Source organism: Marmota flaviventris, chromosome 2, assembly GCF_047511675.1.
Source record: "Marmota flaviventris isolate mMarFla1 chromosome 2, mMarFla1.hap1, whole genome shotgun sequence".
NCBI classification, from domain to species: Eukaryota; Metazoa; Chordata; class Mammalia; order Rodentia; family Sciuridae; genus Marmota; species Marmota flaviventris.
In genome coordinates, this window is record NC_092499.1 from 158,613,987 (window position 1) to 158,640,874 (window position 26,888).

The 26,888-nt window shown below is 37.9% G+C and overlaps 1 protein-coding gene across 6 annotated transcripts in view; it reads left to right on the plus strand.

The window, feature by feature from the left end:
- Ralgapa2 (Ral GTPase activating protein catalytic subunit alpha 2) overlaps nucleotides 1-26,888 on the plus strand; it is a 325,786-nt gene that overhangs the window by 232,438 nt on the left and 66,460 nt on the right. For all 6 annotated transcript variants that reach the window (XR_011706732.1, XM_027955724.2, XM_071608693.1 and 3 more), the window contains one exon: nucleotides 7,913-8,040. Coding sequence is in view for 5 of the 6 variants with exons in the window: in XM_027955724.2 (XP_027811525.2) it covers nucleotides 7,913-8,040 (128 nt within the window). In the remaining variant the exon portion in view is untranslated. The remainder of the gene's footprint in view (nucleotides 1-7,912; nucleotides 8,041-26,888) is intronic.

Here is a 26,888-nt window from a genome sequence, read left to right on the forward strand (position 1 = left end):
TTTCTCTTAAAGTTTTCACTTTATCTCAAAAATTGTATGATTTTCCACCTAGCCTCTCATTAGGACAGTACTGTTTGCAGTACACTTTGGGGATTAATATGGCATTTTAACTTCTCAGCTACACTGTATGGTCAGTAGAGAAGACCACACTATTCCTGTGCTTCAGATAAATACATGACTATAATTGATCTAAACACACTTTGTTCTGAGTGACCAAACTAAATCCAGAAGCTGAATTCCAGTGAACTGAATCCTGTTAAGAATAGAGAAATGTTCATTTCCATACCTGTATGTAGAGGCTTATTAATTAAGGGCTGTTCAAATATGTATGGTCTGTGTGCCTGTCCTGTGCTCACATTACAGGCATGTGTGTGAAATCAGGGAGAAAAACCTTTTTTATTATGTCATTCACCTCTTACATGATAATCAATGCCAATAAGCTGGGCATAAAAATCATGTGTACAATACCTGTACTTTTTTAAATGGGATGAGTAACTGATAAAGTTGATTAAATAAAGCCACTCATTCTTTGCATTTATAGCTTTCAATACAGACTGTATCTTCTTGGGCCAGTACATGGCAATATTCTGATTCTGGAAGCTAGAGTTTATGTGGGAGGAATTTGAACTGAGCTCAGTTTGTTCATTGCTCTGCTTTGAAATATCAAGATGTCTCAACTGAGTTCTTGAACAATTAATTCCTGTGTATCAAATGGATGTGTTCAAAGACTCTCCTTTTCCCCTGCTCCAACATCTGGACATATCCTTGTGCTGGCATGCTGGACAATCTTGCAACATAAATGTCAGGGTCATCACTTCTCTGGGGTGGCAGGGGTGGGGTGCTTAGGAAATAACCATGAATTCCTCTTCTAAAAGAAATTTTTCTCTCTAAAGAGAGGTCTAAAAGGAAAGTAGACTAACCACCCTTGACATCAACTGAACTGAACTGAATCTGTGCTGTAATAAATCCCTAGGTCACCTGTATGCACATTAAAATCTGAGAAGTTCAAGTCAGGAGCAGAGTGAAAAATTTCATCATTAAAATTGAGAGTCATGTGGAAATGTATCTTTGAAATGAATTAATTTTGCAAAGACCATGGTCAATCACTTATAGAAAAATTCTGGACAATTGCCAGGAGAGAGTTTCCCCTGGAGCCTTTTCTAAAATCTTAGTCATTCTAAAATGACTAAGCTGACATTTTAGGATAGATGGAATGAACCGGTTTCATTTGGGGATAGCCACACATTGGCAAGAGACAGGTACATATCTGTGAAGCAGTGATTCTCAGTGTAGGAACCAGCATCAGCATCACTGCAAATTGTTGAAAATGCAGATTCTTGGGTTCACTCCAGATGTATGGAATTGGAAATTGTGGGAGTGGAACCTCTTAATCTGTGTTGTAAAAAGGATACATACTCAAGTTTGAATCTTGCATCTCAAAATATGATCCATGAGCTAGCAGTATCAGCATCACCTGAAAGCTTGTTAGAAATATACAATTTTATAACCTATGCCAAATCTATTGAATCTAAACATGTCCTGGAACAAGATGCCCAGGTGATCTGAATGCACAATAAAAATTGAGAAGTTTTACTGGTGGGGGGAGCTTTCTTTGTAAGTACAATATATGACTAAGAGGAGAACCTGGGTATGAAAGTGTCATAGTTGGGACCCAAGTCTGATAAGGAGAAATTAATTTGGGCTACACTTTTTAGACCTGTGCTTCTCCTCAGAAATGTGCTTTCTTTAGTCCAAGAATACATGATAGGGGCTCCACACACATCCCCTAACTAGAAGCTGGTAAGGAAATCCAGTTTGGCAGCAGTCATGGAAGTCTTATGAATCCCCGGGCTTTGGTCATCACCTTTGAGTCTTTCAAAAACTTTAGGTGATTATAAATGTACTCATTCAACAGGGATTAAAAGCTGAGTTCAGGTTCTGATTAGGACTATTTCATGTAGTCTTTCACTAAATTTACCATTGAATCTGGAAGTGGTATAAAGATTTGCTCACATGTTTTCTTCTAGCAGCTTTCATATTTCAGTCTCTAATCTATCTCAATTTTTGCCTGTGCTATGAGGTAGAGGTCAAGATTCAGTTTTCCATATGGCTATCCAGTCGTTCCAGTGTCTTTATTGAAGCAAACTTTTTTTTCCCATCAAATTGAGTGGCTTTCTTTATTGCCACTCAGTTACCATGTATGTGTGGTTCTATTCTTGGACTCTGTATTCTGTTCCAGCTATGGGTACATCTATCCTCATGCCACTATTTTGCTATCTTAATTATTATAGTTTGGACAGCATGCCTTGCAGTCAGGTAATATAAGTCATCTTATCATTGTCTTGGCTAATTTATGTCTTTTTATTTTATATTGAATTTAGAATCAACTGGTCCCTGATCTCTATCTATAAAAAGTTTGCCAGAAATTTGATTGTGTTTGTGTTGAATCTATAGATCCAACACAAAATTGTGTTGGAAGAATTTACATCTTAACAGTGTTGAAATTTATAATCCATGAAGATTGTATGTTTTTGAATTTATTTTGGTTATCTTAAATTTACATCAGCACAGTTTGGTCATTTTCTGTATCATGTCTTGCACATCTTTTATCAAATTTATCTTAAATTTTTGTGTTATTATAAATAGCATTTTTTTATTTTTTAGTTGTAGATGGACACAATACCTTTATTTTACTTATTTATTTTTATGTGGTGCAGAGGATCGGACCCAGGGCCTCACTTCGCATGCGCTAGGTGAGCGCTCTACTGCTGAGCCACAATCCCAGCCTATAAGCAGCATTTTTAAATGGTATTTTTGAGTTGTTAGTTACTAATATTCAGAAATATAACAACATGATATAAATATTATAATGATGTTACATAAAAAATATAACTTTGGGGGGCTGGCTGGGTTTGTGGCTCAGTAGTAGAGCACTTGCCTAGCACATGCAAGGCCCTAGGTTTGATCCTCAGCACCACATAAAAATAAATAAATAAAAGTACTGTGTCCAATTACAACTAAAAAATAAATCTTTTTTAATTTATATATGACAGTGGAATGCATTATAATTCTTATTACACATATAGAGCACAATTTTTCATATCTCTGGTTTTATACAAAGTATATTCATACCAATTCATGTCTTCATACATGTCTATCACATTCCACCATCATTTCTAACCCCATGCCCCCTCCCTTCCCTTCCCACCCCTCTGCCCTTTGTAGAGTTCATCTATTCCTCCCATGCTCCCCCTTCTTACCCCACTATGAATCAGCCTCCTTATATCAGAGAAAACATTTGGCATTTGGTTTTTTGGAACTGGCTAACTTAACTTAGCATTATGTTCTCTAACTCCATCCATTTACCTGCAAATGCCATGATTTTATTCTCTTTTATTGCTGAGTAATATTCCATTGTATGTGTGTGTGTGTGTGTGTGTGTGTGTGTGTATATATATATATATATATATATATATATATATATATATATATATATATATGCCGTATTTTTTTTATCCATTCATCTACTGAAGGGCATCTAGGTTGGCTCCACAGTTTAGCTATTGTGAATTGTGCTGCTATAAACATTGATGTGGCTGTGTCCCTGTAGTATGCTGTTTTTAAGTCCTTTAGATTTAGTAGTGAGATAGCTGGGTCAAATGGTGATTCCATTCCCAAATTTCCAAGAAATCTGTATACTGCTTTCCATATTAGCTCCACCAATTTGCAGTCCCATCAGCAGTGTATGAGTGTACCTTTTTCCCCACATCCTCGCCAACACTTATTATTGTTTGTCTTCATAACAGCTGCCATTCTGACTGGAGTGAGATAATATCTTAGAGTAGTTTTGATTTGCATTTCTCTAATAGCTAGAGATGATGAACATTTTTTCATATATTTGTTGATTGATTGTATATCATCCTCTGAGAAGTGTCTGTTCAGGTCCTTGGCCCATTTATTGATTGGGTTATTTGTTTTTTGTTTTTTTTTTGGTGCTTAGCTTTTTGAGTTCTTTATAGAGATTAGTGCTGTATCTGATGTGTGAGGGGTAAAGATTTGCTCCCAAGATGTAGGCTCTCTGTTCTCCTCACAGATTGTTTCTTTTGCTGAGAAGAAAGTTTTTATTTTGAGTCCATCCCACTTATTGATTCTTGATTTCAATTCTTGCGCCAAAGGAGTCTTATTAAGGAAGTTGGGGCCTAATCCCACATGATGAAGATTAGGGCCTACTTTTTCTTCTATTAGAATCAGTGTCTCTAGTTTTATTCCTAGGTCCTTGATCCATTTTGAGTTAAGTTTTGTGCATGGTGAGGTTTAACTTCATTTTGTTGCATATGGATTTCCAGTTTTCCCAGCACCATTTGTTGATGAGGCTATCTTTTATCCAATGTAAGTTTTTGGTGCCTTTGTGTAATATAAGATAAATGTAATTATGTGGGTTAGTCTCTGTGTCCTCTATTCTATACCATTAGTCTACCAGTCTGTTTTGGTGCCAATTCCATGCTGTTTTTGTTACTATTGCTCTGTAGTATAAAGTCTGGTACAGTGATACGATCTGCTTTACTCTTCCTGCTAAGGATTGCTTTACCTATTCTGGGTCTCTTATTTTTTCCAGATGAATTTCATAACTGCTTTTTCTATTTCTATGAGGAATGTCATTGGAATTTTGAACAGAATTGCATTAAATCTGTATAGTGCTTTTGGTAGTATGGTCATTTTGATAATATTAATTCTGTCTATCCAAGAGCAAGGGAGATCTTTCCATCTTTTAAGGTCTTCTTTGACTTCTTTCTTTAGGGTTCTGTTTTGGGGAGTTCACCGTATCTTGTGACTTATGCTAATTCACTAATTAGTTCTAGTTAAATTCCTTTGGATTTTTCATTTATATAGTCATGTTTTTCTGTGAATAAAAATAATTTTACTTCTTTCTCATGTATTTTTTCTTTTTTCCTTCTTTTATTTTTCTACTTGTAATGATCAGAACATTAAAATTGTTGAATAGAAGAGGTAAGCATAAATATTCTTGCCTTTTTAGATACTGTGTAGAAAGCATTCAATATTTTATCATGAATTATGATGCCATTTTTTTCCTCTTGCAGATTTTTTTAAACTGAAATAGTTCCCATATATTTCCAGTTTTCTGAGAGTTGTTGTTCTGTTGTGCTTTTCTAAAATCACGAACAAGATTGAATTTTATCCAGTGTTTTATTCAGCATTCATTAAGAAAGTCTTCTAGTTTTCCTTCTTTATTCTGTTAATGAGGTAAATTGAATTAATGAATTAATTTATGAATGTTCAACCAAATTTGAGTTCCTATGGACAATTCCACTTGATCAAGATGTATTATTTTTTATATTATTGGATTTAATTTGCTAAAAATTAGTAAAGAACTTCTGCATTTTTTTAAAGAGAGAGAGAGAGAGAATTTTAATATTTATTTTTTAGTTTTCGGCGGACACAACATCTTTTGTTTGTATGTGATGCTGAGGATTGAACCCGGGCCGCACGCATGCCACGTGAACGCGCTACCGCTTGAGCCACATCCCCAGCCCCAGAACTTCTACATTTTTGTTGATATCAGTCCATAGTGTTTTACAATTGTGTTAGCTCCTTATAGGTGAAAACAGTCTTGTATTTCCTGTTGTGTATCCCAGGCCTCTCCTCCAATGCCAACCACAGAAAAGGTATTTTACTAATAAGCAGTTACTGGAAGATGTTAAAGAATCTAGGCTGAAGACTTGCATTCATTAAATTATTTAAAATATTAGTAAACTTCACTCATTCAGGAGGTACCTGTATTGTAGCCACATGCCAGGTACAGAGCTACTGCAAAAATTGAGACAGATTAGAGACTGAAATATGAAAGTTCCTAGAAGAAAACATGTGAGCAAATCTTCATACCACTTCCTGATCCTATATTCAATGGTAAATTTAATGAAAGACTACATGTAATAGTCCTAATCAGAACCTAAACTCAGCTTTTCGTCCCTGTTGAGCAAGTATATTTACAATCACCTAAAGTTTCTGAATGACTCAAAGGAATTTGTCTCCTCCATTCCCAAGCCACTCCTTCTTAGTCTTCTTTTCTTGTTTCTCATGACCTCAACCTCTAACATCAGGGCCACAGGACATAGTCCTTCAAGCTCTTCCTATGCTCTTGTGCTTAGAAACACCATCTGCAGGTGAACAACTCTTAGGTTTATATCTCCAATTTAAGCCTCTCCTCTGCCTTCCTGCCTGGGACATCCACTGCCTCCTCAACATATTACCACCAGATATCCAATAGGCATCTCTGATTGAGTACATCTTAAAATGAACTTATGACCCTTTCTACAGCAGAAATCATGGCATCATCCTTGACACCTCTCTTTCCCTTCCACTTCATCAGCCATCCTCTTCAGATCCTATCAACTCTACCTTCAGAGTATATATCCAGAAAGCCACCTTCTTCTCCTGCCACCGCTTTGATCCATACTATCATTATCTCTTGTTGGATTATTCAGTAGTTTCCCAACTGGTCTCCATAATTTCCCTTTGCAGTTTTCCCATCACAGTGCCCAGAACAATACTTTAAAACATGTAGGTTAGATCATATACCCCATTTCCCTAAAGCCTTCCACAAAACTTCTATTTTATTTAGACTAGAAATCGAAAATCCTTATAATTTCCCACAAGGTCCTTTTACTGCCTGACTTTCATCTCTTTCAGGTTTTTCTTTCACTTACTTGGCTGTAGTCACTGTGACTTCCTTGCTGTTGCTTAAACATTCAATTCCACTCCCATCACCTTAGGCCTGTGCATTTGCTCTTCCTTTGCCTGGTCTGTTCTTCCATCAGATGGAATCTGAAGGACTCCTACCTGTGATTCCTTCTGCCACTTCCTTTAGACTTTTACTAAAATATCATCTTCTCTTAAAACCCTTCCTTCCCATTTGACCTAATTAGAGATACCATACCTTAAAAAAAAGTTTAATTGTTCTCTTCTGTTTTATTTTCACCTTAACACGTCTACTGCCTCACACAGGTGAGGCATTGTATGTGTTTTTAATGTTTGTTATCTGAAATCTACAATAACCTATAAACTCAGTGGAATTAGGGATTTTTGTATTATTTACTGCGGTGTCCTCAGTGAATAAAACAGTGTCCATCACATAATAAATATTTTGTGAATAGATGACTAAGCAAGTGAAATAGTAAATTAATATGAGTTACAAGGCAGAGTTAGTCCCTGATCTCTTGGTGCTAACCATATCACTATTAGTGAATGAAATTCTAATGAAGCAATTTGAAGAAATAAAAGAAACCCAAAAAAGACAGGCATGAAAACTTTGCGGGTTACCTACCTGGTGGAAATTGGTCCAGCAAAGAAAAGCCATGTGTCTATTCAAGAAGTAGAAGGAAATGAGGTCCTGCAGTATCTTGAAAGCAAAGAGAAAAGCTCAAGAAGAAGAACTCTTAAGTAGGACCATGTAATTGTTGACTGCAATGGTGATCATCTCCTTTAAGAGCCAACATGTATCGAATCCATAACAGGAACATTACCAGTTCCAAAGTTGGGATCTGTGTACCACACATAATCTACATGATATAAGTCCTTAGAAAGAATAGTGGCATTTCTATAAATGACAGCGCGCGCGCGCGCACACACACACACACACACACACACACACATTAAAAAAAAAAAAAACTGGTGATAATTACCTATTAACAAGAAGTTTTGCTCAAGAGTTCCTAGAGCAGTCCTGCTTTCCTTGAGTTGAAAGCCCTCTCTACCCATGTCCTGTGAAGGTAAGCACTTTCCCTGAGGATGACTGTCTATGTGTTCATTCCAGGTTTTAGACATTTGTTATCTGTTCTCGTACAGTTTTTATTGGTTTTTGAAAAGTAAGCATTTTTCTATTTCTGATCAACAGGTTCCATTTTTTGGTCCTCTGTTCGATGGAGCCATAGTGAGTGGGAAGCTGCTGCCAAGCCTTATATGTGCCACTTGCATCAATGCCAGCAGGGCTGTGAAGTGCCTCATCCCACTCTACCAGAGTTTGTATCTTTTTGCTTTGAAAATGTAACTTACTAATGCTCCCAGAATCAAGATTCCCAGCAGTTTTTCTTTAGAGGTAAGTATTAAAAAACTGAACTGAAAATTGAAGTGAGAATTTTTTCAGTCTATGTTGAAAATAGTATGATTTTTATAGTATTTGTTAATTTATATTAAATATAATTTATGCTACCTTGAACCTAGGAAGATTTTATTTTCATGATTTACTCACATCAGTTTGTGTCTGAGAAACTATGGCTATCATGAGATGCTCATGGCTCTGTCGGTATTTTTCTCCAAGTTCAATCTCTTCCTTTATCCTCCCTGGGTGTTGCAGTTTGTTGTGTATAAAGAGTAATGCTGAACAAAATATAATGGTCTCATTCAGAGCACCTCCAAATAGCAAGTGAAATGCCTCTAATAAATCAAAGAATGTGGCATTGGCCACCTGAGAAGTGCAAATAAAGTTCTGGAAGGTCAAAGAAAGAGAAATTGCATCTGGTTGAAAAGAAAGGCCAAGTGAAGTTGCATTTGGACTCACCAGTAAGAATGGACAGAAATTCTTTTGTAATTTTCTCAAATCACTAATATTTCCTCCTCTAATTCCTGATCTTGTCTCTAAAAACTGGAAGAACTTTTACTTTTCTAATTTTTCTCTCAAACATTACCTGGCATGCCATAATCCTTAGATCCAAGCATGATCTTTAATTATTAAAAAAAAAAGAGCTTGATGTGAATGACTTCATAAAATTGTTGCAAAAAGCATCTGACCTCCTAGGATATATTTGTTTCTAATTAGTATTGATAATGATTAAAAATGCATTGTGCTTGACTTGTCTCCATAAAGTTCTCCCAACATAACTGTATATGATGTGTTACTAATGGATGGAGGGAGGTAAGAAATAAAGTCTGAATAGATACAATTCATGAAAGATACCTTTCATTAAAATCCTTCATTGCCTGATATTCTGCCTTAGATTAAAAAAAAAAAATACGTATGCCATGTGGCAATTTAGAATTATCATAGAAATTAGTAGTAGAAAAGAGCTATAAGGTCCCATCTGGTCCCTCCCCTGGGGCCAGGGCAGCATTATTCCCTCCAGCACACTCTCTGATGCTTTGTCCAGGCTGGTGGTGGTGGTTTGGAGATGGCATTCTCTTCAATGATTTCCACGGCATTCTAGACACAATCTTATGGCTGGTGGTGTGGATTCAGTCGTCTGCATGGAGTATTTCTTTCACATTCTGTTAAAAAGAGCTTCTTGGCAGAAACAAGACAGTTCTATTCAGCAATTGGCTTTTTAGCTTGCATATACTAGGATGAGCTGGACACCCATCAGTCAGTTATGTTGGGCCAAGGCAACAAAAAATCATTTGCAAACTAGAAAATACCGTTTTATATAAGTCCATTGTGATTTTTGTCACATCACTTTCTTTACTTCCAAACTTCTTATTATAAAATACATGATTTGATATTTTTTCAAAAACTGCTTTTTCTCAAGTAAGAATTAATTTTGCACCATTGAATTAATCAGGTTTAGAGAAAACAATATTTTAAGTTTAAAGGAGCCTCGGATGGTGGTGCACACCTGTGATCCTGGAGAATCAGTGACTGAGGCAGGAGTATCACAAGTTTGAGGCCAGCTTCAGCAATTTAGTGAGGCCCTAAGCAACTTAATAAGATTCTAGCTCAAAATAAAAATAAAAAGAGATGGGATGTACTTAGTGACAAAGCATAACCTGGGTTCAGTCCACAGTCCCAAAAAATATATGGGTATTTTTTTTTTCCCAAAGGATATTATTTAGTATCACTTCAAAACTTTTCAAATGATCATATCAAGAGTAATGATTCCATGCCAGGCACGGAGACACACACCATGATCCCAGTGGCTCTGGAAGCTGAGGCAGGAGTATAGTGAGGTCAAAGCCAGCCTCAGCAAAAGCAAGGTACTAATAATAATAAGCAACTCAGAGAGATCCTAATTCTAAATAAAATACAAAACAGGGCTAGATATGTGGCTCAGTGATTGAGTGCCCCTGAGTTCAATTCCCGGTACTCAAAAAGAAAAAGAATAATGATGCCACCTAGGGCTACTTAATGCCAGTGTGAGTTAGGAAATTCTGTACTCTAAAATAATTCATAAAGCAGTAAATGACATATCAGAAGACAACATTGTATAGAAATGAGGAAAGAAAAAGTTTAAAAATGATCATTATATAAATATTGATCAATACAACTATAAATAATATAAATATATTTATAAATAAAAATGGTGAACATTTTTTGCCTTATACTTTGAGAAAGTTTAAAACAATAAATTAACTGTTACACATAATTTTCTTATGGAGATGTAGTCATGTGGGGAAAACTTTCCAATCATTTATTCTTTATTCTTTCTGCAGAAGGGCTAATATTTAGGTCAGAAATGAGAAATATAATAAGAGAGGAAAATATTTTTAAAAAAGAAGAAAGAGAGTTTTTTTGGTTTGTTTGTTTTGTTGTTGTTGTTGTTGTTTTCTATTTTGTTTCTTTAAAAAAATATATTGAAAAAAAAATATTGACTTTTAAAACTATATGTGTCAGCCTATGCCATCAATAATTAACTATTCCCTTAATGTTTCGTTAAAACACAACAGGTCTGCACATGCTTTAGCAAAAATCTAAACCTCTTTGATTATGTCATAGCTGATATCTGGATTTTGCTGCTTCATTGATACAAGTCTTAGATTTGAATTTTGAAAAACACTGAATAATCTAACAAATCCTATGGGTGTCTAATTACATTTATTCATTTACCAAACAAACATTTCCTATGGTCTCTATGCCAAGTCCAGAGATGGGAGCCAGGCTACAGTGTGGAGCAAGGGAGACCAGGTTCTTGCCCGTGTACTTCACAGAGAAGACAAAATAAGAAATGTATAAGCTAATTGGGAAAAGTTCTGAAAAGAATTGCAAGAGAGTATTGTGGTAAATGAGGTCCTCTGAGGAGAAAGCATTTGGGCAAACATTGGAAGATCAGAGAGAAGCTGTCCTACAAGAGCAGGGGTAACATTCTAGGCAGAAGGCACAAGAACTCCGTGCTCTGGAGTGGTAAACTTGTGTTTTGTAGGGATTCTCTACATGCTCAAGTCCATCAGGATGCCTGTGACAAACCCAAGAGCCAGCTGTGGTACAGATGGTGTTCTGAGTGATCCCAGAGGAAACCTCCCTGGCTGTCTCCCCATAGGCACTCAAGAAGTTCTCATCTTAGTGCAGCATCCTGGGGTGAACAGCCAGGACTACTTGATGTAGGGGCAAAGGTGGGAAAGGAGTGTAGGGTCACTCCTCTAATCCCCAAGCCCATGCAGGTCCCATAATGACTGAGGAGATCAGGTCACACTTAGATCCAGAACCAGCTACATAACCTGAAGGCCCTTGTGCAGAATGAGAATGTGGTGCTCTGTTTCAAAAAGCAGGAAGAAATGCCTTTAGAGATGTTAAAATATAAAGCTTTTTACATTCTTTTGCAATCCCCCAACTTCTCATGGTAGTTTTATATTTGCTATTTAATGTCACTCTGTGTAAAGGACTTAAAATTTTTAATTGTAAGCATTTTTTCATTCTTCTTTATATTGTGCAATGTCGGTTTAATGTGCAAATCTAAAAGCTTTTAATATGAAATTATGCATTTCATATTGTACAGCTCATCTATGCATATATATTTTGTTTTTACTGGAAGAATGCAAACACTGTATAAAACTAACTTATCTGTTTATGTTTCACTTTTGATAAGCACATACTCTCTCTACCTAATTAGTTTATTGCTTGGTAAGGAAGAATTGACAGAGAGAGACTATTATGGTTTAGATATTAGGTGCTCCCCAAGAGCCTCATGTATGAGATAGTTCAAGAATATTCAGAGGTGAAATGATTGGGTTATGAGAGCTTTAACCCAATCAGTGAATTAATCCCCTTGTAGGGATTAATTGAGTGGTAACTGAAGGCAGGTAGGATATGGCTGGAGGAGGTTGGTCACTGAGCATCTGCCTTTGGAGTATACATTTTGTATCTGATGAGTAGAATCTTCCCTTTCTGCTTCCTGATATGATTCCCCAGCTGTTTTCCTCCACCACTCTCTGCCACCATTATATTCAGCCTCACTTCAAGCCCCAAGGAATGGAGCCAGCTGTGTTATGGGGAGACACCTCAGAAAGCACTCTTAAGTCCAAATTTCAAATCAAAAGAGAGCTTTATTTACCTGGCCAGGGACTGTCACCCACTGCAGAGACTCAAGCTCTGTGGGAGGACAGCAGCTTCCTGGTCCATCCAAAGAAAATATAAGCACAAAAAGCACAACTCAGTGACTTGTTTATCGTCATGTAAGCTAGCCAATCATAGAAATTAAAAAATTAATAAGAGGGACCTGTGGGCTCTAGGCAGGACTGGAATTTTCCAGTCAGCAAGCAAGTGATAAACAGAAGCAAAAAAAGCATTAGCTTTGCAGTTCGGTTGACCACAGTCCTGGGTTCAAACAGGTGCTAGACAGTTGCATCCTGAATTTGGGCGGGGGTCAGCAGGGCGAGAATCTACTTCAAGGTCATGTAGACCCACAAGGGCATTCAAACCCAGGAGGTAGCTCACCATGACCACCGCTGCATCCTGAGTAAGGTACAATTTGTGGGGTACAAAGTACAGAAAAACAATTTTTATAAGAAGATAAACAGCTTTCATTTCACTTTCTCAGAAACAGCTCTTGTAACAAGAGTTTTATAGAAGGCAGCCAAATGGAGTCTTAGGCCTATCTATGACAGTTTTTGCTTTATAATTGTCTTATCTCACTTATCAAAATCTTCTGTCTATGTTTTTTACTAATCTATAATCTATAATTTACACTCTTATTGGTTGTATTTATCAGTTCACACCACAACAGCTGTTTTTGAAGTAAGACCTCTAAAGGTCTTAGTGAGCCCCAAAATAAACATTTCCACCTCTAATTGTTCTTGTCCAGGTCTTTTAGTCACAGCAACAAAAAAGCTGATTAAAACAGAGAACTTGGGTCTCCTGTAGTCCTCATTCCTTATGTGTCATCATTTTCAAAGTAAATAATTGGCTACTACAGGGAAATAGCACAACTAAGAAAGAATTCCATGGAATCCTTTGGTTGTTCATGTTTCTCAGGACACTATTGCTTGCCTTCTGCATTCAAAGCCAGATTTGGCTTGGCAGGAAAACGTGACCTCTCAGGCAGTCAGCTTCTAAGAAAACACAATCAGAGGAAATACACTTTCCACTTGCAACCGCTCAGGTCACAAACCCACAAAACCTGCCTATAACCTGTTTCAATACCACCAGCAGTAGTCGAGGAACTCTATTCCCAGGTCTGTAGAACTGACCCCCTTCCAAAAGCCTGGCAGTATATCCCTTGGCAACACCATATTGACATTATGAACTAAGACCCATTAAGATAGGAAGCCCCAGGGTTGTAGGTTTAGCTTAGTGGCAGAGCACTTGCCTAGCACAAACAAGGCTCTGAGCTTGGTCCTTGACCCTGAAAAAAGAAAAAGATAGGAAGCAGTATGCTCCTCCATATAAGAAAAATTCATTTAAGAGACCAGAAATCTGAGGAAGACTTGCTATTACCTGTTCCCTTGAGATACAAGATACTAGGTACATTGGTGATTGCTGACAAAGAGAGGAAAATTTCATTAGCAACACACGCCATTTTATATGAACAGCCCTGTATCCCCATTTAATACCTAATATTTAGATTACAACTGTTAAGTAGAACATGGCCATACTGCTCATTTTATCTCAATGTCATTCTTTTCCCCGGTATGAGAAATGACTGTTCAGTGAACAAAAGACATGTTCAGACCTTCTGTAAATCTCTTAGAGAGAGGGAACATTTGCTTTTTTAGTATTGAGCATGCATATCCAGACAAATGAAGAAAAGAGCCAATAGAGTTTTTTTGGAGCAGTCATTCTTATATCCCTTCCCTTCCCAGTGAATGATCGGTATTTAACTGCTTTAAAATAGGGTCAATTGGATTCATTTTTGTGTGAGATTTCACTAGAAGTAGAAATGCATTGTGCATTGATTTTTTTTTTTCCAGTAAGGTTCAAGGAAATGCAACATTTCTGATTAAGCTGAAGATTGGGGGCATTTCTGGAACAAATTTGCCTTTTGGGGGAGTTTTTAAGCAGTAAATTCAGTTTAGAATCAATATCAAAGAAGTTCTTGTTTGGGGTTCTCTTGGCCAACTGATCAAACAGTTGGAACAGTGTAGCTAAAGCACATAGAAAAACTGAAAAATATCATTGTCTTAAATGAGAAAAAAAAATGTGAACACAGTAGGGCTGGCTGTATTTGGAAAGCACCCTCTGTAACATTTCAGCCTAGCCCTTTTGTCCTTCCTGGCTTTCCTGTAACTTTCTCAGTGGGTTAAATCAAATCTGTCAAGTAGAGCCTTCGTCCTGTGACCACTGCCCTTCTGAGTGATGAGGGCCAACTCACCTACCATCTGCTTTTTCTATCCCTCATGGGCAATCAGAGGGCCTGTTCCTATGCCTAGAGTGTTGTAAATGGGAAGCTTGCCACATGTTATGTTTACAGTTCCCAAGCCAACTAAAGATTCCAAATGAAACCATGGTCAGCTGATAGAAGTTTCCAAAACTATTTGAGCCAGGGCTTTCTTTCTCCTCGTCAGATAACTTGTTTCGGGGAAAAGGTTGCCACACAATATGCAGTATGCCCATTAGGAGGAGTTCACCCTGAATCAAACAGATGGTGGCTTTTAAAAATAAACGTCCACTTCAATAGAACAATAGTGTCAATGGCATTCACCATCTCTGCTTTCTGGAACTATCAGCATTTGATGGAGAAAACTGCACTGCCTAAGAAAAAGTAATTTTATTCTTCATTCTGTCACAAGTGAGATTTATTTTCATTTTTAAAGTTAACTCATATACTTCACAATACCAGAGCTGTTCTCTCACACCATGACTTCATAGTTTCTTTGCTAAATTCTGCTCCTCCTTTATACATCTTCAAAATTACCCTGTTTCTTAAAGCTGTAGCAACCCCGTTTCTTTGTCTCCAATGGGATTTTCGTGGGAAGACTTTCTTCCATTCATTTCCATACACTTCAGAAAGGAAGTCAAACTGTACCATGTGTTGTATTTTGCCATACATAACCATTTATGCATTTTTCAGCATTTAAAAATGTCTCTGCTAAATACCAGGCACTGTCCTGACTACCAAAAAAAAAATAGAAATATGAATAACATATCCCAAGTAAGGGGATAATATTTGCTCATAAACAAACTTTGAAAGAGCATTACATTTGAGAATGTCAGAAACTTCCATATGGCAGAGTATAGGATGTATACAAGTGTACAAGGCCTCACATACATGGAAGAAGGTGTGATAAAAGCATTTCAAGGGACCAGGGAAGAAATTCTAAGAGATAGCAGGGGCCTGACCAGTATTAGGGAGATGGATTGGATACCTATGCAGAAGTTGGATTGATGCATTGTAATAACTGCTAGATTTACAGGGGTATAGGGAATAATAAGGGAAAAGAAGAATAAAGCTCTTTGGAGCATTTAAAGACCATATTTGAAGGATGGAGATGGAGGCCAAGGAAAGGGAGAGAATGGTTTCACAGAAAAACAAGGAGAGAGATGAAGGGTTACCTTCAGCAGACTGGCCAAGCAAGACATATACTCTATTGGCTAATCTTATACATGACTGGTCAAGCAGTCTTGAGTCTTCATTTGCAAAATTGAGTGTAAGAGGACCCAGAACTGAATTTCTGCAAGGGAATAGCAGCACCAAAAAGAAAGAAATCACTCCAGGATGGGATTGAAGTACCTACAAATAGAAAATGTTCAGGAGAGGGACTGGATTTTAGAGTAGCAACCAGAATGGAGTCAGACCCTGAATGGAGGAGATGGACAGTGATTTTCTAATCCAAATTTCTAAAGAGGCCCAAAGCAAGATATAGTTGTAATAACTATTTCTACTACTTGATATTAACTCCACGGCGCATTCTACTAAAAGCAATAAGCATTTAATGAGCTCTCAGCTGGCAAACAGTTTCATCTTGCCGAAGACAGGAAGCAAACAAGGAAAACTGCTATTTGGGGTCTATTTCTTAGCTATTTGAAATAAGGATTTTGTAACTTCTGAGTGTTACAGAAAGTAATGAGTTCATTTAAGTACTAAAGTTTATATAAAAATGGAAGAAAATGCAAGTAGTAACAGTTACTTGGGAAGTACAATGCAAAAAACAGTTCAGAGGAAGAAATGGCATATTCCCATGGGTAAGTTGAGACTGTGAGAGGAAATGAGAAATGAGAAATTTTTAACAATGGAATTTTTAAATTATAAAATTAAAAATATTTACCTGAGATAGAAAATGGGCAAATATGAAAAAAACAACCAACAAACTGCCATAAGAAGGTGGCCCCTGATTAATTCACATTTAAAAATCTATGCACTAAGATTAAAAAAGGAGTTCCTGGCCCTGCTCTTAGCCAGTCAGCCCTGTTAATCAGTACCCTATGATTCTCCCATCTTCTAGAACTGACATATCCTCTTCAAATGGAAAACAACAGGAAATTGTCTTAGTGAATGAAGTAAAATACAAACCACTGAGAAAACATTAAAGGAGAAAAGAACTCATGTAATTCATATATTCAGTGCAGGGGATCAAACCCAGGGTCTTGTGTTCACTAAGCAAGTTCTATACCACAGCAACTACCCCAACCCAATAAAGGAGGGGAGGGTGAAAAAAGAGGAAGTGGGGGGAGGGAGAAAGAAAACTGGAATTTCAGAAAAGGTCCTGATTAAGGATCACACATATCTGAGAAGGAAAAGAAGAAAAGAAAGAAAACTGGACTTGCAAAATGGTCCTGATTCAGGATTACCCATATCTGATCATAGAACAGATAAATAGCAGTCATCTCAATACCATGAAGACTAATTTATTTTCCTCTAGAAGTCATGTCAGATAATAGATACACCCAAAACCAGAAACAGAAATGTATTTTTTTTCATTTTTAAGTGTGGTTGAAAAGGATGACTTTTGGAATGTTACATGGATTTCTTATTAAATTGACTACATTATTTATTAGCTCATGAGCCTTTAGAAAAGAATGTGCTCACAAAGACTAAGGTATCCCAAACAAACTTTAGAGAGCTTAGGGGAAGCATACAAACGCAAATTTTAATTTAGATAAAGTGTAAGATAAGTATTGGGACCATCTGGCAGATATGAGAGAAAACTGGGGGCTCCTGAGAGCTGGGTTGACTTCATTGTAGCCAAACTGGAAAAGTATTAATTTATGAACCACTAGAATGACTTGAGGGCCTGGTGTCTGGTATGGTTTCTGTGCCATGGCTTGTCCAACTTCTCTTGTATTCTACAGCTTTATCAGTAACTTTCACAAGGGTCTAGAACATATAAGACTATCTATCATTTGTAGTATAGATGAGAGGGTTAACTAATTTGGCCCTAGAGAAAATCAGAAATTAGGAATATCTTCACAGATGAGATTTCTAAGCCCACCCAACAAGAAGAGATTGAAATGGATAGACTATAATGTCATATACTTGGGTTTTGATAACCAGCTGTAAAAGTGCAGAAGTGGTTTGATAGCAGTCATTGCAAACAACATCTGGGGTTTTGGAATGACCACAGATTGGGGATGAGACAAGAAGGTGACATACGCAGCCAGCACCAACATCCTCTGGGATGCAGTGCACAAAACATGTGGTCCCCTCACAGGAAATAGGGCATCATCTCTGTGCTTCTGTAACCTTAAGAATCATCCAGAAGTCATGTGCTGCTCTAGGGGTCCCATTTGAAAGGGTCTTTGACCAACCTGGATTCAGTCCAGAGAAACACTAACAGTTGTGCCTTAGGTATCTGGGAGCCATTAAAACCAAGAAAGAATTATTTCCAGGCCTGGAAGGTTTTTAAATAGGAGAATAGTCTGCAGAACTGGGACCAGTAAGCAGCTTTAGTTCAATGTCAAGGCAAACATTCAAAACCCAGAGCCGACAGACTAACTGCCTGCAGATAGAATCCAGCCCCTGGATGGGCTTTGAACTGCATTTGGCCTCCCTGCATTACTAATCACAGAACTGAAGATTGTTAGCCATGTTGAAAAACCAGGAGATTCTGCATTTAAAAAAATTTTTTTTCATATATCTCCTAAAGAATCAGAACGTCTGACCCCACTATGCATCCCTTTCTGCTGGTAGCAGTCAGCCTCTTCACAGGGTATGTTTCTTCTGTCCACTACACCCCCTGCTTGGTGTCTCCCAAGATACACCAAGACCTAAGACTTGGTGCCAGCACCACCATCATGGCACCCCACTAGTTAAGAGTTGGTGAGAGGGCTTATGGGCCAAGCAGGTTCAACAGTGCCTGGTCCTTGGTGACAGCCTAGTATTACCTGTGGGTATTAGCACCGTGTTACCAGTCTGGCCCCAGTCTAGAGTTCATGAAAACCAGAACCAATCAATTAAGGAGTGAGGTTTCAGAAAATATTAACTTTTTACCTATGTAGATGTTAAGATAAAAGCTAGGAGATTGTTCTTCCTTCAGCAATTAGTAGAAGGTCCTCCATGTGAAAGGTTGGCTCCCTGGGGTCAGAAATGTCCACAAAATGAGTCCTTTAAATAAACAATATGGTGGGGGGGTCAGGTTCATGGAAAGGAGTAAATGACTTATCACTGTTAGACAATTCTAGTGATCTGGTGAGAAAGCAGATGATGCTGCACAGCCCCACCCTTCCTATCTTGCCGAAGTTTCAGCTCCATCCTTAGTGGGTCACCATATCTCGATGCAGGCCTTCATGGAAGGCAGGGAGGATATAGCTTCCCACTGTGCTGGCCCTAAACTAACAGTCTCCTGTGGATCACTCTCCTGCACTGCACTCTACATGTTGCCCTTCAGTCTCATGTAATAATGGACTCCCATCCTTTCTAGTGGTTTCACCCTCAGATGTGAAGCACCTACTGCAACACCAGCTCCCAATTATGTTGTGAAGTTCCCAGTGCAGACATTGTTTCCACTCTGTTGATATTCTCTCACACAGACCTCCTAGCACATTATAAACATGTGTAAGTGAGGGCAGAGATGGAGGGAGGGAAGGAGCTTGAGAAATATTAATTTGGTAAAATCATTTTAGAAAACAAAAGCTAGTCATGTTTTATAAAACTGCATGTTTTCTTTTTCTTTCTTTTTTTAGATATTTTATTAGTTATTGATGGACCTTTATTTATTTGTGTACACGTGGTGCTGAGAATCAAACCCAGTGCCTCACACATGCAAGGCAAGCGCTATACCACTGAGCCACAACCCCAACCCCTAAAAACTGCATTTTTTCAAAATTAAAAATAGTCCAACGTGAAATATAGCTCTATATGTAGACTATTTATGCATCTATGTATGTATGTACACATTTTAAGCCATTTTTTGAAAGTTTAGTTTACAGCTATAATCCTGAACAATTAGAACAAGAACTGGCACATAGTAGGTGTTCAATGAAAATTCTTGGGTTGGTAAAAATACATAGATATAGTACTTAAAAGTAAAAAAAAAAAAAGTTAGAATTTTTACTAAAAAAATAGGTTTTATATGAATTTTTCTTTTAACTGAGAGGAAACTTCACACATATTTCTTTTGATTGTGTTCTGAATAATTCTGGGACTGAGGATGTAAGTCAGTAGTAGAGCCCTAGTCTAACATGTAAAGGCCCTGAATTCAATCCCCAACATTGCAAAAGTTAAATAAAATTTTTTCCATCATCACCCCTTATTGAAGGACATTAATGTGAGAATTTTGACAATTAGAATGTTGGCTTTATGTTTGATTTTGAAATTAATGGAAAGGAGAACAGAGAAAACAAGTCTACTCAGTAATCCCATTTTTTTAGAGCTGTAAGCATATTCAGTTTTGGGGAGAAATATTATATTCAAACATTGTTGAAGTCCGAAGACTTACAGATGAGATGTGGAAGGGAAGTGTCTTGTTGCCATCAAAGCCATGGATGGCCTCCGAGGAAAAGAGTGACCCAGGGTCAGAAAGAAGTGCCAGAAAAGGCCTAAATTTTAGTGTTCTAAAGCCTAAGGACTAGTCAGAGGTTGTTGGGGGGAGGATTAATTTTTTTAGCTTTTGACTCTTAATTGTATGTAAATTTTATACACGTAAATAAAACGTCTGCAACGCCCAAAGGAAGCTCTCCGCAGCTCTGAGAACTGGAGCCGGTTGGGCCTTGGTTGCACATGCAAATACTGACAGCTGAAGTCACTTGTTGGAAAGTCCACAAACTCTGGTTACAGCTGCATTTGTCAGTAGCTTTAAGGGAAGTGTAATCAGCCAGAGAGATTAATTTGCATCTCAATTAGAAAGGAGTCAGGAGGAAGCACTAGGGTCTGTTGCAGGAAGGTTGTGGAAGAAATCTCACGGAGCACAAAAGCCTCCCAGCGCTCGTCCTCCAGCTGAGTGGAGGACAATATCTGAGGTTTCGTTTCCATAGGGACCAGAAGCCTGCTGGGCCCCAGAAGAATCCTGGGTTTGCACCGTAATCATTTGGTCATGATGACACAAATTCCACTGTTGTTCCCAAATACATTTTGCTATTAGAAAGCTGTTAGAAAAGTGGAAACGGCCGTCATGTCAAAAGCATGCAAGAGGGAATTTGCTGACCCTACTTACCTTTTCCATAGAGCTGCTAGGATTTCTAGATATTTAACATTTATTAATGTCTGAATATTCAAAGAACAAAAGGTCATTTCATACATGACAATATTTCCTTAGCATTTAGATGGTTATTTTAGGAATGACACAGCCTCAAAGGGAGCCATTATTCTTGATTCTTCCACACTCTTCAGCAATAGGCAAACAAGATTATGAATTTTAAAACATCAGCAAGGAAGAAACACATAATCATCTGGCCCCAGAGCAGAACATGGAAGATAGTCTGGTTGTTACAGACCTTCTTAAAACTCTAAAGAAACTAAAAGCGGCATCCCTAGGGTTAACTTTTAAAAAGCACAGAATAGTATAAATTTTAAATCTTTCCTTCAAATATCTAGTGGTCATTTTCATAGACTTTAGTATTTGTATCAGACAGATTCTTTTTTTTTTTTTTTTTCAGAGTAGTTCTTCATACTCTCAAAATCTGTGCTAGAGAGCCTAATGAGAATAGAGACTGTCAGAACCCTTGATCCACGCTAAACTTACAACAAAACATAGAAGATCTCACCCTTGGCATTTCTGGAGGAAGACTTGTATTTCTATATTATTCTGTTCTTTTATAAATAGTTAATTCATTTGATCCAGCCTCAAAGTGAGAAAACAAATTTTTTAAAAAGTGAGAAAAAACAAAAACTTGAATCCTACATTATAAACTTTGGATACAGACTGAATTCTGTCTTTTAAAAGTCAAGGTTTTAAACTCATCTTCCCATTCTGGGAAAGAAGAGGAACAAGTTTCCTAAAGACAGCCTTTTCCAGTACCCACAGACTGAAATAACACATTGCAGTGAGACATCAGAACCTCTTAATCCAACATTAATCAAATTTCAGTTGACTAATTATCGGTCCCATTTAAAAAGGAACAGAATGCCATAAACGGCATCCACAGAACATGGAGTAGACTCTGAGATTATAAGCAGTATTTTGAAAGTGAGATTTCTGTTATTCAAATCTCTAAAAAGGATAATACATGCCTTATTATAATAAGAGATTGTGCAAAGCCAAAGAAGGACAAAGCAAGCAAGTCCAACTGGTGATCCCTTCTGTGCAGTGTCTGCCTTCCCATTTGCAGCCGCTCCCAGCAGGTTTCCACACAGAGTAATTTGCAACACACTCCAGTAAATTTTGTAATCAAAGCAGAATACTTTTTTGGTAATGGTAATCTGTGAGTGAGTACAACCCAGATGCCATCATGTTAGCCTTGAAAGGGTGCCCTTTCTAGTTTACTTCTGAGGAATTTTGCCAAATTCTAAACCAGGTATGTTCAGTGTTGTGCTTCAGATGCATTTCTGCGGCCCTGTGCTTTAAAAGCTTTTGATAGAGACCACTGGGACTAAGGTGGGTAGGAAGAGAATCAGAACTAGTGCCTGCTTCCTTTTCTCCTTCCCCGCAAGACCAGGGGGCTTGTGAGCTACTCACCAGGGAGTCAGTATGCACTTTAATAAGTACATTGTATTTTGCACTTGCTTTGAAGACAGAAAACTTAAGGCTCCAGTTTCCAACAGAGTAGTATGCCACAGTATTTTAGGTAGATCACTCTCTGGACATTTCTCATTATTACAAATTATTATTAAAAATGCACATCAGATATTCTATGTAGATGAATGATCTTTTGGATAACTGTTTTATCAGAGTTACAAAAATGAAATGATACAGCGTTCAGTGCTTTATGATCTTGTTTCCATCTTCCTGTTTGGTCCTAGGATATAAAAGAGTACAGAATTGTGTCCCTTTGCCACGTTCACGCCTTTAAACTCTTCAGTACAAAGCCTTGGTCTTTTATCACCCATGATCAATGAAGGCTGCCTCCTAAAAAACCCTGAGCTTCTGGGGGGGGGGGGGTGGGGGGTGGCGCCGCAGCCAGCCCTTTAAGATGCCAGGTCCCTGCGGTTCTGCCTTCATTTGCCTATGAAGTGGGATGTAAGTATATCAGTGCATCCCAGCCTTGAGGCAGATGTATGCCTGGAAGTGCAAGTCTCATACCTCCACAAAGGGTAGGGCAGTCTTGCTGGCTGATGGGATTCTGAATTTATAAGCAGAGTTCCAGAATTCCCCCAGGGCCTACTTTTCAAAGGCAAATTAGTATGTTTGCAACTTGATCCCTGGGCAACTTTTGACAGTTGTTCTAAGAATAATAAAACAGATGGACAGAATAGATTTTGGGGTCTCCATCCAAACTGCCATCCTCAGTGGAATTTAAAGAAGGTGGAGAGCCGATGGGGAGAGCTGCTACTTACTATTATGTTCTGCCTTTCACACCCAAGAACCGTAACTTTCTCCCTGAAGAAGATGGAAACTGTCATCACATTATTTTTTCCTGCTGAGAATTTAGCTTGGCTTTGAGAAATTAAATACGATGTGTGTTTTATTTATACATTTAAAATGAATTGAACTTAGTTCAATTAAATTTGTACTCCAAAGAAACCACTGTTAATATGAATATTGGAAAAATGTTCAATTAGTTTTAAATTTAAGGAGTATTTTCCTAGGATTTTAACCCTTTAAAGAAGAACCTCTTACAAATGTCTTAGAAATACTATCTACTCATTAATTTGGTAAAATAGAATTTATGCCTCTAACAAACATTTTTTCATGTATAATGACATGTACATACATCAGAAGACTTCATCAGAAAAGTGCATACAAATTATCTGAATAAAAGAAACAGATTATTTCTGTACTTATGCTCTGTAGTTTTATCAAATGCATATAATTTGTGCTAAGTCTTGATTTTAGCTTAGGTCAGGATGAGATGTGCTTTCCTTTTACTTGTTTTGATTTCCTCTTACATAAATTTCTATATTCTTTAATTACTGAACAATAAATAAACAACATGAAAATCTATAATCCTTTCTCTGGATTAATTTGCCCCAGTGGTCATACTTTAGGCCATAAATATGGTAGGTCAGCTGTGCTTTAGAGTTCCAGAGCCATTCATTCTGTGACTGTCTAGGATGCCTTTACGTGGACATGAGCTGAACACCCATGCTGACTGCTTAACTAAAAATGTCACTGACAATGACTCAGCAGGATAAGAAACTTTTATTTGGATATAAATATGAAGCAATGTAAAATCTTCTGCTACATCTTATGTTATACTGTATCATTGATGTCCTAACATTGGACCCTTGTGGGCAAGTCTTCCCCCACCCCCAGTAGTGGGACTCAAACCCAAGCCTAAATCACAGTAGGCAAGCGTTCTACCATTGAGCTACTCCTCCCAGGACCATCTTGTGGTCGGGTCTTGATTTCACTTATCAAGAGTTCTCAGAGAGTTTAAGGATATTATCTTCCCTCCATGGCAGCAATTTTCTTACAAGTACCAGATAAGTTTTAAGATGTGTCTTTTTGTTGCAATACCCAAATTAGCAGTCAGTGTGTGTTAGCTGGCCTCAGACAGACCTTGAGTTTCCATCTTATTTTAAATAATAACTAGTTCTTTGGCTTTGAATGAATATCTTTACATCTGTTAGTTTCCTTATCTGTAAAATGAGGAAGATAATTCTTCACAGATTATTGTAAGGATTTATAGAATGGATTATATATAATTAATTTATCTGTAAAATATAACTGGAATTCAGCTGTCTCTCATCCCCCCACCCCATTTGTCAACACTGATTTCAACATCCTTGTCATGCCCTAGACTGGTGTGTAGTCTCCTCCCTATGCCTCTGCTTCTCCCTGTTCTCCCTGCAAAACTGTCCAACAGACAGAGTTCTAAATAGAAACCAGAGCAGATCATAGCTCAAAACCCTCCAATTGTTCTTATTCTGACCCACAGAAAAATCCATAATCGTTATAATCACCATAAACATGTGCCAGCATCAGAAACTTCATGTTCTGCCTAGAATTCTGCATTTCTGCTCTTTTCCCCCTGTGTCTTCATAGCTCCTTCCCTTCTGTTAGATCTTTGTTTAAAGGTTGCTGTAGAAAGTTTTTCCAAAGTAAACAAGACGTCCCTCTGAGCAGTGTCACTCCATTTTTCCCTAAGCCTTTACTAGTTAGTCAATGTTTCTTTGTCCCATGAATATGTACACTGCTGAGAGGGCAAAATTTGTTTTTGTCCACTGCTGTATACCTACCACCTAGAGGCCAGAATAAGACTTGATAAGACTTGGCAGAGGATGCACACCCTAAAAGTAGATTAAGGGTGTTAGGCACTATGGTGCACACCTGTAATCCCAGTGACTCAGGAGACTGAAGCAGGAGAATCACAAGTTTGAAGCCAACCCCAACAATTTAGTGAAAGCCGTCTCAAACAAAAAGGGATGGGGATGTAGATCAGTAGTGAAATAAATGCCTCTGGGATTAATCCCTAATATTAAAACCAAAGGAAGGAAGGAAGGAAGGGAGGGAGGGAGGGAGGAAGGAAGACTGAGGAATGAATGAGTGGATGAATGAATGAATGAACAGGTAACTGATGGATTGATGGATACAAGAGTACAGAGAAGGGCCTGGCACCTTGCTTGTTCTCTTTAATCAGAAGCAGCTGTGTTGTTCTTCCAGCCTCCACCAGAATATCCCAGGTCCCAGGCTTTGCCACGTGCACTGTGGGAACTTGAGGCAATCACACCTGCGCCTTCTTACTTCAGCCCACATCTTTGTGGCCACAGTGAGCACTGTAGGATACAGAGATGAGTGGCCTTGTTCTTATGGTTCTTCACAGCTGGAAGAGATCATCACCAAAACATAGGATAAAATGTAACGATATTCTAGGAAAAGCCCAGTTCATGCCCAACGAATATGTTGAATCATGGAAACCCAAAGCACAAAAAAGGATCAGAGGGTCCCAGGAGCTCAGAGGGAAAGATGATTTCCAGCAGCAGCTTCAAATTGTTCTGATACTCACATGTCTTTGATAAGTATCTTCATGTATATGCCATCTACAACTCAGTAGGCTGGAAATTTGACTACAGCTTTGTTCATTTTGTTTGTTTTACAAAAAGATGTTCACACACTAATTACAGCTGATTACATGAATGCTATGTTGCTTAAGTGTTTTTTTTTTTTCAGTGAGCAGGCTTTTGGAGAATAGCACTGCCTGCCTCACAAGTCTGCACTCTTCTTAGGACATACCTCAACAAAAGACAAAAAAGCTGTTAAGCATACCATTCAAACATATATACATGGACTTGTTTTAAAGCATAAATAGGCCAGGCACAGTGGTATACTCTTGAGGCTCTGGATACTGAGGCAGGAGGATCACAAGTTCAAGGCCAATCTCAGAAACTTAGTGTGGCCCTAAAAAACTTAGCAAGACCCTGTCTCAAAATTAAAAAAAAAAAAAAAGGAAAGAAAGAAAGAAAAAAGAAAAGGAGGGGAAGGTGTAGCTCAGTGATAAAGACCCCCTGGGTTCAATCTCCAGTACCAAAAATAAATAAAACTTGTACAGGTTCTACTATGCTAATTCATTATGACAATATAAAATGTACTCAGTAATAAGGATTTCAAAAGGATGAGATAATGAGGAAATGAATAATAATTGAAGTATTTTTATAATAGCATAAAATTGCTTTGCTTTTACTAAGATATTAACAGTATTTTAATGGTATTACATGTGCTGTGTTATTTTTATAACCTTGGTTTAACAGTTCTGTGATTTAGTGATTCCAAAGGATCCTCTTAAGCTGGGCTTATTTTGATACTTGGTTTCACAGCTGTAAATAAAAGTTTCCAAAGACACATAGCTGGGATGGGACAGATAGTGTTCTTGGCCTACTAAAACATGTAAGTGTTCATTCTTGGCCACCAATTCCACAAAGGTTCTTGTTGATATCTGGCTGGAAATTTCCAACTTCCTTGATATTGGATCAGTTGTGTATATACACAATCACACAGGCATGTGGGGAGGGGGCCTTGCACACATGAGGCAAGCACTTTACCACCGAGCTACACCCTCAGCCCGATGTTGTTATATTTTTTAACAAACAGATCCAAAGTGCACTAAAATCTTTATTTGGGAAGTTAGAAATAGCTTTCATAGTTTTGGGATGATACAACTAGAACTTTCTGAAAGTGCACTCCACCTTCAATAGAAACTTGTATGCTAGGTGTGGAGGCACATACCTGTAACCCTAGCGGCTCCAGAGTTGAGGCAGGAG